Source organism: Acinonyx jubatus, chromosome E4 (assembly GCF_027475565.1).
Source record: "Acinonyx jubatus isolate Ajub_Pintada_27869175 chromosome E4, VMU_Ajub_asm_v1.0, whole genome shotgun sequence".
Lineage (NCBI taxonomy): Eukaryota > Metazoa > Chordata > Mammalia > Carnivora > Felidae > Acinonyx > Acinonyx jubatus.
Window position 1 is genome coordinate 26,168,601 of NC_069395.1, and position 14,559 is coordinate 26,183,159.

At 49.5% G+C, this 14,559-nt stretch overlaps 1 protein-coding gene and 1 non-coding gene across 7 annotated transcripts in view; both read left to right on the forward strand.

Moving 5' to 3' along the window:
- PIK3C2B (phosphatidylinositol-4-phosphate 3-kinase catalytic subunit type 2 beta) overlaps positions 1-9,158 on the forward strand; it is a 65,080-nt gene extending 55,922 nt beyond the window's left edge. For all 6 annotated transcript variants that reach the window (XM_027074820.2, XM_027074819.2, XM_053209251.1 and 3 more), the window contains 6 exons: positions 354-478; positions 2,068-2,185; positions 3,514-3,595; positions 4,022-4,128; positions 5,752-5,880; positions 7,086-9,158. In XM_027074820.2, coding sequence (XP_026930621.1) covers positions 354-478; positions 2,068-2,185; positions 3,514-3,595; positions 4,022-4,128; positions 5,752-5,880; positions 7,086-7,274 — 750 coding nt within the window. In that variant the 3' untranslated portion in view covers positions 7,275-9,158. The remainder of the gene's footprint in view (positions 1-353; positions 479-2,067; positions 2,186-3,513; positions 3,596-4,021; positions 4,129-5,751; positions 5,881-7,085) is intronic.
- Positions 9,159-11,909: 2,751 nt separating this feature from the next.
- Positions 11,910-11,982, forward strand: TRNAN-GUU (transfer RNA asparagine (anticodon GUU)). Its single transcript has one exon. It is a non-coding gene; the product is annotated as a tRNA-Asn (tRNA).
- The last annotated feature ends 2,577 nt before the right edge of the window (positions 11,983-14,559 follow it).

Genomic DNA, 14,559 nt, shown 5'->3' on the forward strand with positions numbered 1-14,559 from the left:
TCACCTCCACACGTGGGCACTGGAGTTGTGAGCATCCCGTGCCAGGAGCCACGCAGTCACAGACCACTTCCCTCTCCTGTGCCCAAGTGGGCTGCTGGAATCAGGGAGCTGAACTGAGTGGTTATTCCCTCTGGGTCAAAGATCCTATGAAACATGTATAGGAAATCTTTGCTTTTCAGATTCCTGCACATGTAAGGTCTATCCTCTTCTTCTTTGGAGGCACTTTTGCTCTTTTCCTTCTGGAAAGGGTATTCCCCCAACACACACGCACACCCTCTTCTGTTCCCTTACCTACTCCCTTCATTGGGTGCACAGGGGTTGGCAGGTACTGTCTAAGACTTGGACCTTTGCAGGTTTATGTGGTGAAGGTGATGCGAGAGAATGCTCACGAGGCCACTTACATCCAACGGACGTTTGAAGAGTTCCAGGAATTACACAATAAGCTGCGGCTGCTCTTCCCTTCTTCCCTTTTGCCCAGGTAGCTGTCCCCTCTCTTCTCTGCACAGGGAGATCCTGGGGAGGGAGACCGGAGCTGCAGAGGGCCCGGGGGGGGGGGGGGTAGGGTTGGGGGGTACTGCAGGATCCTGAAAGTACCCTTTCCGAGATCTGTTTGGTTTTCTTGGCCTGGTGATCAGTGTGATGGCAAGTGCCCCCCCTGCTGGCCTGTATCTCCTGACTTTCTCAGCCCAGTCTTGAAAATAAGCTTGAGCCCACCCGCCAGAAGGAGAGAAAACTGGGTCTAAGAGGACTGACCGAATCTTTGTTTCAAAGTTTCTTCTCTTTTTTTTTTTTTAATGTTTGTTTATTTTTGAGAGAGAGAGAGAGACAGAGCGTGAGTGGGGGAGGAACAGAGAGAGGGAGGAACGAGAGGGAGACCCTGAAGCGAAAGCAGGCTCCAGGTTCTGAACTGTCAGCACAGAGCCCGACGCAGGGCTCAAACTCACCAGCCGTGAGATCATGACCTGAGCCGAAGTCAGACACTTGATCGACTGGGTCACCCAGGAGCCCCTCAAAGTTTCTGGTCTTTTAAAGAGTAAAAGATAAATAAGCAAAATTTGGTATATACATACAATAGAATGTTATGAAATCTTGAAGGAAATTCTGGCACATGCTACAACATGGATGAGCCTTGAAGGACCTTATGCTAAGTGAAATAAGCCAGTCACAAAAAAGACAAATCTTGTGTCATATTCCACTTATATGAGGTCCTACAGTGACCAGATTCCTAGAGACCAAAAGTAGCATGGTGGCTACCGGGGCTTGGAGGGAGGAAGCGGAATGGGGAGTTGTTTAATGGGTACAGGGTCTCAGTCATGTGAGATGAGAGTTCTGGAGAGGGGCGCGGTGATGGCTGCACAGCTCCGTGAATGTGCTTCATGCCACTGAACCGTACAATTAAGAATGGTTAAGATGGGGCGCCTGGGTGGCTCAGTCGGTTAAGCGGCCGACTTCGGCTCAGGTCACGATCTTGCGGTCCGTGAGTTCGAGCCCCGCGTCGGGCTCTGTGCGGGCTCTGTGCGGGCTCTGTGCGGGCTCTGTGCGGGCTCTGTGCGGGCTCTGTGCGGGCTCTGTGCTGACAGCTCAGAGCCTCGAGCCTGTTTCAGATTCTGTGTCTCCCTCCCTCTGACCCTCCCCCGTTCATGCTCTGTCTCTCTCTGTCTCAAAAATAAACGTTAAAAATTTTTTTTTAAATGGTTAAGATGGTAAATTTTACGTTCTGTGTATGTCACCACAATTTTTTAAAATGATTTTTCAAATGAATTTTGGCCCTGATGGGGAAAACTGCGAGCTCCTCCAGAGCCCCCGAGGCACTTCCGGGGAGCCACAGGACGCTGCCCATCAGCGTGGTTTTCTTGCCTGGCATCCCTGGAACTGCGGTGCGAGATGCTGCAGGAAGGAGTGTGTCGCTGGAGCAGACCCCGGGAGCTGCGGGAGGAATGGGGCCGGCTAGTGAGACGTGTGGGTCAGGTCGCTGAAAATGCCAATGAAAGGTGGCTAAAGCCTGTCGCCTCTTCTCTTTTCCCTTCTTGCCCCTCCGGCGTTCCCACGGCCCACCTGCCTCGCCAGCTTCCCTAGTCGCTTCGTGATTGGCCGCTCGAGGGGAGAGGCGGTGGCCGAGCGGCGGAGGGAGGAGTTAAACCGCTACATCTGGCACTTGACCCACGCAGCCCCAGAGGTGGCCGAGGTGAGTGGGCTCTCTCTTGCGGGCTGTTCGGGGAAGGTCTGGTTTGGTGGGGGGTGGGGGGGTGGGGAGGGGTATGTCGTGGAAGCAGGGAGGATGCGCGCCCCCTGGCGGTCAAGGACGGGATTTGCGAGGAGGGCGGCGGCCGGCACAGCGAGGGAGGGAGGGGCGTGGCTGCAGCGCCTGGGGTCGTGCTGGTAAACGCTTTGAACGTGTGCTGTCTGGGGCAGGTATCAGAGGCGGTCTTGGAGTGCTAGGAGTATTCAGAACCTTGGGAAGGAAAGGAGATTTTTGAGCAGGTTGAGTGTGTATTTACCTAGATTTTTTTTTTAAACAAATGGCATTGTAATTTGGTATTATAATGGGCATAAAAACCAATGTAGGCATCACGAGCCCCATCCCCCCCCCCCCCCCCCGACCCATCGTCTAACCCCATTTCCGTGTTTCCTTCCTATTTGTCTATAGGCAAATGTGACTTTTACTGCTTAGGTCCAATATCACTAGATAATATTTTTCTCACTTGGTGTTTATAATAAGCAGCACTTTGAATATCTGTACGAAATTATACTTTGACTTGCAATGCCAAAATCTCCTTAACCATTTGCTTCTTGAGAGAGAGATTATGCCTCCCCCCCTTTTTTTCACTATTAACGCGAGAGTAGGTATTTTCACACATTTTAGTTTTTGTTTTCCCTAACAGACTTAGGAACCATTCTTGAGAGTAGGATTCATGGGCTCTGTCCAGAGTTGGCTCAAATATTTCTCTGCTTGAAAGGTGTATGTGCGTCCATAGGGGAGGGGGCAGCACAAAAGAACAGACTGCTTTTGACCTGATGTGACTTAGGTTTTTTTTTTTTTTCCTTTTTGAAGAACTTTTGTTATGAGAACTTTCAAACATCTAGAGAAGCAGAGAAACAGTATAATGAGTGCCTATATCTGCATCACCCAAACAGTTAATGTTTTGCCATATTTGCTTCATCTCTTTTTGTATGAAGTATTTTAAACTAAATCCCAGACATCATGACATTCTATCCCTAAATACTATGTATTTTTATAAAGCTATAGAAATCATACCATCTAATATATAGTCCATACTGAAAATCTCCCTGTCATCCCCCAGATTCTTTTTACTGAATTGGTTGGTTTGAGCCATGGCTGGTTGGCCATGAGATCATGGCTGGTTGGTTTGAGCCATGATCCAAATAAGAAGTGCATAAGATATTTGGTGGTTCCGTTTTATCAAGTTTTTTTAAATCTGGAATAGTCCCTTGCCTTTTTTTATGGGTCCGTTGCCTTCTTGAAGAGTGACTCTGTGTCTGATATCATTTCAGTGTGATTTGGTATACACCTTTTTCCACCCCCTGCCCCGAGATGACAAGGCTACGGGCACCAGCCCAGCTCCTAAGTCCTCAGGTACGCTGCCTTCTCTGTGATGCTCCTGCCAACCTCTCTGAACCATTCCCAGAGGTCATCTCTCCTGCCCCCCCTCCCTCCCCAGTTCTCTTCCCTTGACCTGCCTCTGTCTCTTCGCCTACTGGCTGGAGAATCTGGTTTCCCGCTCAGGCTGTGAGGCCCCCGGCTCCTCGTGCAGGTTTCCCAGCGACTGGATATCCGCCTGCTCATTACACCACACAAACTGGATAGAACATCTCAACCCGATTCTGAATCATGTTCACAGACATCACTTGACAGTTCCCCCATCTGATATCAAGAACCTGACAGGGAGATCCTGGGGGATGGGTGGGGGGGAAGGGGTAGAGGACAACAGAAACAACTGCCTGGCACCAGCTGGGGACGAGACTTCCTTTGTGACCTTTCTTGGTTTCTTTGTCCCTCCAGACGGCTCATGGGCCCGGCCCGTTGGGAAGGTGGGAGGGGAGGTGAAGTTGTCCATCTCCTACAAAAACAATAAACTCTTCATCATGGTGATGCATATTCGGGGTTTGGTAAGTACACACACACAGGCTTCACGTGGTTCTGTATCTTTCTTCCGGTAGTTTTCTGACTGGTCAGAAGTTTTCTCCCTTCCTCTCATGAGAGTAACCACAGAAGTTACTGAGTACCCCCAGTGGCCCTGCTACCAGGCCAGGCCTGAGATATGACTAAGCAGGCAAGCACCGCCAGACACAGGTTCTTCCTACCTGCGGTCTTTGGCAAGTTGTCTAAGTGTCCCGACCCTCATTGAAATGAAGATGTTAGTATCTACCTCGTAGAGTTATGGAGGGTTTCAATGAAATAGCACATACAGAGCACTTAACAGAATGCCTGGTATTACTGTTGTGGCAATTATGATGATTATTATGAGGAAGAGGCCCAAAGGGTTTATTACCTGGTTGTAGAGATAAGGCACCCACATGATGTCCTTTGAGCATAAGGCAGTATATAATCACAAAATTGTTGGTAGGAAGGGGAAGGGAACTTGCAATCAATACCTGCCATGTGCTGGACTTTTGTGGGTTGGGGCATTGGTGTGTGGCAGGGGCGTGAACTTTGGAATCAGAGCAACCTGGGTTTCACTCGGACAACTTCATTCATTCATTCATCATTCATTCATTCATTCATTCATTCAATAAATGTTCATCAGGTGCCTCCTCTGTGCCGGGCACGGATTTATTAGCTCTAGATCTAAGGGTAAACAAAACACAATCCCTGCCTTCAAGGAGCTTACGTTCTAGTAGGAAGAGACAGACAGACAAACAGACGAGTGAAATATATGGCAGGTCAGATAGTGGTAAGTGCTCTGGAGAGGAATAAAGCAGAGAACAAATACTGGGGTGGAGTGAAGTAGTGACAATTTTATAAAGAGTGGTCAGGGAAGCCTTCATTGATGACAAGGTGTTCAGGCAAAGACGGAACAAGGTGAGGACCGTTCCAGGTAGAGGGAGCAGTTAAATCCCAAAGCCCTGAGTCAGGAACCTGCCTGGGGTGTGCTGGGAACTGCAAGGGGTCATTGTGGCTGAAGGCTGCAGAGCAAAGGGGAGAATGAATAGTAGATGTTGGGGTTGGAAAGGGCACAGCACTCCAGAACCTGAGTCCCACAGTCAGGACTGTGGCTTTTACCCAGAATGAAATGGGAACCATTGGAGGGTTTTGAGCAGAGGCATGACAAGATCTAATTAAAAAGGATCAGGCTGGATGAATCACTAATTGGCTGGCCTTCAGCAAGCAACTTAATATCTCTCTGACTCATTTTGCACCTCTTGGGGGTTACTTGGATCAAATGACAAAATAGACAAAGACATTGGGCAAGGCAGGAAGATACTGGGGACACGATGGCTCAGTCGAAACAGACCAAGTTATGGCATGCCCCGAGCATTTGTATGAAAAGTGTAGACTGGGTGTAATGGGCAATCGGATTGATGTTTTGGTAGGACACGTAACATTGTCATGGTAGATATTTCTATCAGAAGGGAGTGAGCTGGAAAGCAGACGAATTATGGTGCCTTGTAAGAAGCCAGGTGTGAGGGAGAAGAGTCTGGATCAGGTTGTGATCACAGGAATGGTGATAGGGACACAGACGTATGAATCTTCTTTTTGTAACATTTGTAAAATTTGCACTCCCTTTGTAGCAACTGCTGCAGGATGGAAATGACCCAGACCCCTACGTGAAGATTTACCTCCTTCCTGACCCTCAGAAAACCACTAAGAAGAAAACCAAAGTGGCCCGGAAAACCTGCAACCCCACCTACAATGAGATGGTGTGTGGAGGAGGGGCTGGGGTGGGTTGGCAAACTGTACCTGTTTGTGTAAATAAAGTTGTATTGGAATGTGGCCCCACCTATCACGGAAGTGTCGTCTGTGGCTGCTTTCTTGCTGCAATGGCAGGATTGCGTGCTTGTGACATAGACCAGACTGTTTGTACTCCTGTCTGGCTCCTCACATAAACAAGTTTGCTGACCCTTCGGTCAGGGAGTCCACAGCTGGGGTATGGCCTTGGCCCTGTCCCGTGGGGAGGAGGAGCCTGCTGGTCCTTTGCTGATAATGAGCCGTGGCCCCAATAAAAAGCCCTCACCTGTGGGGTGCCTGGGTGACTCCCTTGGTTGAGTATCCAGCTCTTGGTTTTGGCTCAGATCATGATCCCAGGATTGTAGGATAGAGCACTGCATTGGGCTCTTCACTGAGCATGGGGCCTGCTTGAGGTATTCTCTCTCTTTCTCTCTCTCTCCCTCTCTCCCTCCCCCTCCTTCCCTCTCCTTCCCTCTCCTTCCCCCTCCCCCTCCCTCCCTCTCTCCCTCCCTCCCTCCCTCCCTCTTGTGCCCTCTCCCTCCCCCTCCCTCTACCCCTCTCTCCTGCTCATGCTCTCTCTGTCTAAAATGAAGAAACGGGGGAAAAAAGGAAACTTGTTTTTAAAGTTTATTTTGAGAGAGACAAAGCGCCAGTGGGGGAGCGGCAGAGAGAGAGAGGGGACAGAGGATCTGAAGCCGGCTCTGTGCTGCCAGCAGCGAGCCCAATGCAGGCTCGAACTCACAAACCATGAGATCATGACCTGAGCTGAAGTCAGACGCTCAACCAACTGAGCCACGCAAGTGCCCCAAGGAAAAAAGGAAACTTAAAAAAAAAAAAAAGTCCTCACCTTCCTCAACTCTAAGCCAAGAACAAAGTTCTTTATTTATTTACTTATTTATTCATTTGCTTTTAGATATTTAAGTAATCTCTGCACCCAACGTGGGGCTTGAACTTACAACCCCGAGATCAAGAGTTGCTTGCTCTTCCGACTGAGCCAGCCAGGTTGCCCCAAAGAGCAGAGTTCTGTAAAGCTCTTCCTGGGTTCCAAGTACCTTCTCTAATCCCGTGGACTCGGGCTGGGGAGAGAAGTCGTCTTAGCCCCCGCCAGATCGAACCTCCACAGACTTAAGCATCTCCCTCTTCTGTGTCCCCCCATCTTCCCCATCTCTGTTCGCAGCTGGTGTATGACGGGATCCCCAAGGGAGACCTACAGCAGCGGGAGCTGCAGCTGAGTGTGCTGAGCGAGCAAGGATTCTGGGAGAACGTTCTCCTCGGGGAGGTGCACATCCGCCTTCGAGAGCTGGACCTGGCCCAGGAGAAGACTGGCTGGTTCGCACTGGGATCTCGAAGTCATGAGACCTTGTGAGCCCAGCAGAGCCCGCCCCATCCCCCCCCACCAACCCCCGCCCAGGACCCCAGGCGGCTGGGGGTGCCGGGGGAGACGACTCTCCTCTGCTCCGTGTGCCCTTTCCTTGTGAAGGGGCAGAGCCCTTGGCGGGCCTCCCCTCTGTCCGGGTGGCTCGGGCCCCTGTGACGGGAGGCGGGCAGAGTAAGATGCTGTCTGCTGTCCCCTCGTCTGCCCGGCGGCATTTGGGTTGGCTGTGCTGAGCGGCTGTGAGGCTGCCGCGAAGTTTTAAGGTTACCTTGTGTCAAGGGAGCAACGCCTGGTTGGGGGTGAGTGGGGCGGGCTGAATGAAGTAGCGTTTTGAGGGAGGGTGGGTGGATATCTTTATTTTTATTTTTAAAAAATGAAATAGTAATGTTGTCCTGACTGGACAGGAAGCCTCGTGAGAAGGGACTTGCATATGCCTCGGAAGGCAAAAGAGGAAGACGTCGGACTTTTTGTACGATTAAGGTTCTTATTGGACTTTCCCCTAGGGTTTTGTTTGTTCGCTTGTTTGTTTCTCATCAGTGTTTTTCTATCCATAGGAATTATTTGGGGAGGGGCCCAGTGGGTCCTGGGTGAGAGCCCTCCCTCTCTAAGGGCAGGCCGGGGAGGGGTGGGGAGGGTCTGGTGTGCTGGACTGAGGCCTGCTGTGGGCCTTTCTGATTGTGCCTCCAAAGGAGAGTGGTGTGATACCTACGGGTGTAAGGGAGGGCCTTCCGAACGGGCCCTGCCGAGGACCTGTGTTCAGGGACCTGGCCTCTTTCAGGGGGAGTTTTTCCTTCCGTCTTCCCCAACTTTGCCAGGACGTGCCCCGAATACGGTCTTCTACCCCTCCATTCTCACGACCCCTCTGGGGACCATCTGGTCCCTGAGGGTATGCTGGGGGTGCTTCTCCACACGTCTCTCTCCCTTCCTTTTTCCCTGGTGGGATAAAGTGCTGCATCAGCCCTCAGATTTGGTCCCCCCACCCCACCCCGCCCAAGGACATCCTGGCCCTGGGAAGGAGATGCTAGGCCGCAGATGCCAGTGTGGCCCCATCACCTGCCACACCCCCCCTTTTTTGTGTGCTGCTTTTCCCAAACTCCACTTCTGTCACATTTTTTTTTAAATAAGAATTTCCCTCATTTTTTGGGGCCATAAACTTATTTAGTCTGGAGCCAAAGGGATGCCCTAAGCGGAGGAAAAGGGGCGTGGGGTGGGGGACTCCAGTGATGTTCTTTGGTGGCGAGAAGGCTGGATCGGAGGGGGGGTGATTGATCCCCGGGAGCTGAGCTAGGAGCGAGAGACTGGGTCTCTTGTCTCTTACACTTTTTATTCCCTACCTGGTGGATTTCGGATTCACTCTTGTGCTTTACTCCAAAGGGTTGTATCCTTTGGGGAAAAAAAAAAAAGGGAGAGACTTTGAATTTGATATATTTAAACCGGAATTGGCTGGATGTACCCCAGGGTTGGGGCATGGAGGGAATCGAGGAGACTCTGAACTATCCCTCCCCAGCTTCCTTCTCAGCTCCAAGGATCAGAAATTCCCCCATTTGCTGACTCATTCCATAACCAGAGAAAAGAAGCTCCGTTCACTGAAGCCACAGGGTAGCAAGGAAATGTAAACTTTTCTTTTAGGTTAAAAATGTCAAGGATAAGGTGGCCACTGTGGGGGAGGGGCTGGGGGAAGTGGGGAACAGGGGCAGAACTCCTCCAGGTGAATGGACCATAGATGCGTTGCTGGCTTTTGGCCTGTAGCTCATTTTATTTTGACCCTCTCTGCCCCTGATTGAAAGAGGTCTGTGTACTGTATCCACTTCCCTTGTATCTGCTACTTTCTCTGGAACTGTATTTTCTAATAAATGACATTTGAGAAAAACAAAACCATCCTTTTCAAAATTGGTCGATGCTCACATGAAGACATCTGGTGTACAAGATGAAAATAATAACAGTAGTGGTCTTACGATTGGAAACTTTGATATGCATTGGTGCACTGCCCTGGGTATTTGACACTTGTCAGTGAAATCTTAGCCTCAGAAGGGCTTGATCAGGTGAGTAGTAGAATCCCCATTTTATAGGTGAAGAAATGGAAGCTCAGAGAGATTAAGTAATCTGTCTTAAACTCACAGCCAATCAGCCTTGGATCTCGAATTGGAATCTAGGATTGGCTCCAAACCTTGTGCAAACTCCTAGGTAATGTTTAATACAGCCCTTTAAGTTGGCGTAACATTTGTTCATTTTCAGCGTGTTTTACTATAAACGATGTCCTTTTTCGTCATGCTACCATCAAAAGTAGATCTGGTTTGTTTGTTAATTCTATCAACAAACATGTACCGTGCTTTCCAGTGCTACAAAGTGACATGCCTCCATCCAGAAAGAATATAGCTCCTGGGGTTGTGCGTTGGGCCCTGTGCCACGTACCGGGCTGAGGGTTACAAAGACAAATTCAAACACTCTCTGCATTTAAGAAGTTGAGCACCTAGGGGCACCTGGGTGGCTCAGTCGGTTGAGCGTCTGACTCTTGATTTGAGCTCAGGTCATGATCTCGAGATTCATGGGATCGAGCCCCACATCAGGCTCCCAGCTGACAGCACAGAGCCTGCTTGGGCTTCTCTGTCCTCCTCTCTCTCTGCCCCCCCACTCCAGTACATAAATAAACTTTACAAAGTTTACTGCTGGCACACCTGGGTGGCTCAGTCTGTTAAGCATCCGACTTTGGCTCAGGTCATGATCTCGTGGTTTGTTGAGTCCGACCCCCATGTCTGGCTCTGTGCTAACAGCTCAGAGCCTAGAGCCTGCCTCGGATTGTGTATCTCCTCTCTTTGCCCCTCCCATGCTCATGCTCTGTCTCTCTCTCTCTCTCTCTCTCTCAATAATAAATAAACATTAACAAAATGTTTTAAAAAGTTTACTGCCTAATGATATTTAACCAGCCCCATTTTCTGAAAGAGGAAACGGAGCCTCTGAGATGCCTTACAACTGTTAAGTCATTAGAGCAGAGCCATAGCTCAGAACCCACCAAATGCAAGAAGGAGGTGGTGTGAACCTTGTACCAGCATTTCACCCAAAAGTTTTCAAAACTCTCCAGTGGGGTGTCATATTTCACACCAGGAAATTTTGTGAGGCTTCCCAGGGACTTTCAGTAGTAAACAGGGGGAAGTGTTACCCATCTGCGGTGTTTCTAAGTGGTTTTGAGATGTCACTGCCGTTCTGGATAAATCCCAGGGGACCTTTTAAAAGTTAAACTTGAATCTGGCAAGAGTCTTAGTTGAGGAAATTTCTTGGCCAAATGGGGCAGAAATCTGAACCACCCTGAGGGCGTGGGGGTGAGAGCTGGGAGTACAGTAAGAGGGCTTGCTCAGGGAGAAGAGAAACAAGAGAAGCCCAGGAGGCTGGGTTCTCTGAGTTCAGAGAGAGGCGGCAGAAATGAAGTAACCTGACTGGCTGGGATGTGGGGGCAAAGATTAGATTGGACTTGAAAGGTCAAAAACGAGGCAGCTTTTTTTTTTTTTTTTTTAACATTTATTCATTTTTGAAAGGCAGAGACAGAGCACGACTGGGGGAGGGGCAGAGAGAGAGGGACACACAGAAACAGAAGCAGGCTTCAGGCTCCGAGGCATCAATCAGCACAGAGCCTGATGCGGGGCTCAAGCTCACAGACCGCGAGATCATGACCTGAGCCAAAGTCGGCCACTTAACCAACTGAGCCACCCAGGCGCCCCTAAAAACTGAGGCAGCATTTTTAAGTCAGGAGGGAATTTTGGTGATGGGATGTCTGTGCAACAAACAGACTGAGGTGTCTGTTCAACAAACCACGCTCATGGCCTTCTCTGGGTCAGGCAGGGCAACCAGGCAGTGTGGCAGCTAAAATGACAAAGATGTAGATCCAGCTAGGGAGGCAGACCCGGGAACAAAAAGCGACAGTGCAGCGGCTCAGGGCCAGACGAGGGCAGGAAAAGGGAGGGAGCAGGCAGGCAGAGAGGGCCTCACAGGGAGAAACTGAGCGTTAAAGTCAGAACTCCGGATTTTATTCTTGGTGTGATGGGGCTGCCATCACACTAAGCTTTTGAGGAGGGGACTGCAGTGCTCGAATTTACATTTTAAAAAGGTCATTCTGGCTGCTGTTTGAAGCAGGACTGGATGACTAGATGCAGCAGAGAAGGTCCCTGCAGAGAAGGTCTCTGCGGGAGTCTAGGAGGGAGGTGATAGTGTGGGGATGGTGAGAAGAGTCAATTTCGGATAGAGAGTTGGTGAATTTCAAAGTAGTGCTGACAGGATTTGCTGATGGATTAGATGTGGAGTTGAGAGGAAGTGAGGGTGACTCCTGAATTTAGGGCCTTGGCAGCTGGGTGAGGAGGACTGGGGGCAATACAGATCATGGGGAAGATGGGCCTGGGGCAGCTAAATTAAGAGTTTTATTTTGGGGGAGCGCCTGGGTGGCTCAGTCAGGTAAGTGTCTGACTCTTGGTTTCAGCTCAGGGCATAATCTCATGGTTCCTAAGATCAAGGCCCGAGACATGCTCTGCACTGTGAGTGCAGAGCCTGCTTGGGATTCTCTCTCCCTCTCTCTCTGCCCTTCCCCACCCCCTCAAAATAAATGAACATTTAAAAAAAAAAAAGACTTTTGTTTTGGGTGCGTGGCTGGCTCAGTCGGTAGAGCATGTGACTGTTGATCTCAGGGTCATGAGTTCGAGCCCCATGTTGGGCATGGAGCCTACTTAATAAATAAACTTATTTTTTAAAAAAAGTTTTGTTTTGATCATGATAAAGTTGAGATGTGTGGACATCCACGTGGTGAGGCAGGAGAGTGGAATCTGAAGCTCATGGGTGAGGTCAGTCTAGAGTTAGGTAAGGATGTCATCAGCATAGGTTGAGATCACCTAGATTAGAGAGGCTAGAAAAAAAAGATATGGGTGGACTGAGCTCTGATACAGGCCAACATTCAGAGGAGCCACTGGAACTGTAGGGAAACCAGGGGAGTGGCGTCATGGGGGCACAAAGAAAAGTTCCATCGGTACCCCAGGGCTGCTGTAACAATGCGCCACCGACTGGTGGCTCAAACAACAAATGAATTTGCTCACAGGTCTAGAGGCTAGAAGGCCAAGATCCAGGGGTTGGCAGAGTTGGTGCCTTCTGCGGGTTGAGAGGGAGAATTTATTCCATGCCTCTTCTAGCTTCTCATGGATTGCCGGAAGTCGTTCACATTCCTTGACTTGTTGGGGCATCACCCCAATCTCTGCCTTCGTGTTCACATGGGGTTCACAAGTACATGTGTTTCATGCATGTGTGTCTGTGTCCAAAATTAGCCTTTGTATAAGGACACAATCAGATTAGATTAGACCCACCCAATGACCTCAACTTAACTTGCGAAGGCCCTATTTCCAAACAAGGTCTCATTCACAAGTACTGCGGGATGAGGACCTTCAATATCTTTTAGGGGGACACAGTTCAACCCACAGTAGTCAGAGGCTTGGACTTGGCAAATGGTCCTGGCAACCTTGATAAAGGCTGTTTGAGTGGTGGGGACAAAGGCCACATTGGAGGAGGTGGAAGAGAGAAGAGGTCATCACAAAGTAGAGACCATGACCGTAGGTGATGCTCGAGAAACTTTGCTGTAGTGCTGCAGAAACTTGGAGGGCATGAATCTGAGAGAGTTTTGTTTATTTTTAAGATGGGTGATACTAACTGCATGTGAGTGTTCTAGAAGCTTGAGAGAGACAATTATAGGTTACAAGAAAGAGGGGCTAAGGAAGGCTGGAATTCCTTCTGTAGACACAAAGGGACAGGATCCAGGAGGCTTCTTTTCTTTTTCTTTTTTTTTCTTTTTGAGATAGAGGGAATCTTTTTTTTTTTTTAATTATTTTTTAGAGTTTACTTATTTTTGATGGAGAGAGAGAGAGGGCAGGGGAGGGCAGAGAGAGAGGGAGACACAGAATCCGAAGCAGGCTCGAGGCTCTGAGCTGTCAGCACAGAGCCCGACGCGGGTCTCGAACTCATGGAGTGTGAGATCATGACCTGAGCCGAAGTTGGACACTTAACCAACTGAGCCACCCAGGCGCCCCCAGGAGGCTTCTTTTCTTGTTATGGGATTGAAGGCGGAGTATGTGGGTCCAGATGCTGGAAGATGGGTGGATTTAGTGGTGGAAAAATGAGGTTGTTTATGTCCAATTGTGTCTGGTTTCTCAATGAAGTATGAGGTGTGACTGTAAGCTGAGGATGTGTATTTAAGGGAATGCTGGAAATTGGAAGAAATTGTGAAACAGTCTCAGAGTGTGGGAGAAACAAAGCTGGAACTATGAACTGTCGTAGGAATGCCCGGCACTGATGAAATTTGTGGTCACAAATACGAAGCAAGTCAGTCGGCACTGCTGAGTGCTTTTCCTCGGCCATGATTAGCTGAGTGCATAGACTAAGAACAAGTGGGTAGTTGAGTTCAACTAGGGTTGGGATTTGGCCAGCGAAGAGCAAGAGAATGAAGCGTCTTTGCAGTGGGTTAGTTTTTGATACTGGAACGTGGAATTCACGCTGGGTAAGGAGGGAAGTGAAGGAGGGTGAGAAATCACAACAGAAGTGGAAACGGCAGTGGTGTGGAGGTTTCCAGGGGGTGATAAGTCGCTGACTAGGGATACGGGGCAGTGAGTTGGAAAGACGGCAGGTGGTGACCATGTGAAGTGTGGGATACTTAGAAGTGAGATTTTGGAGGTGGTGCTGGCAGACAAATGAAGTCAAAAGCTGTATACCCTCTGCCTCAGGCCCGCAAAATCTTTTAAAATAAACATGATCAACTGACGTTTAAACCTTACCTTCTGCCAAAGTGCCAGTCAGCTTGCCAGTCCAAGGACTTCTTGTCCTCACCAGCACGCCTACAGCTATGGCAACACTTTGTTATCTCGGTGTCCAGAGCCACCCTCCCTCCACCCTCTGGTTGATAGCAGGCTCGAGGAAGCTGGTTTACACTTTATTTTCCTGTTGGGACTGACAGGGCTAAGTCACAAATTCTTACAGGTTTTGATACTTTATGACTGTGTTTTTTTTCCCCTTTAGAACAACTTCCAAGGTAAGGAGAATCAAATTATATATTCAAGGACGAGATGCGGAAGGGGAGGCTCATTCAAGAAAGCTTTAAGGGGCGCCTGGGTGGCTCAGTCGGTCAAGCCTCAGACTTTGGCTCAGGTCATGATCTCATGGTTTGTGGGTTCGAGTCCCGCATCTCACTCTGCGCTGATAGTGCAGAATCTGCTGGGATTCTCTCTCTCCCTCTCTCTCTGCCCCTCCCCCACTTGTG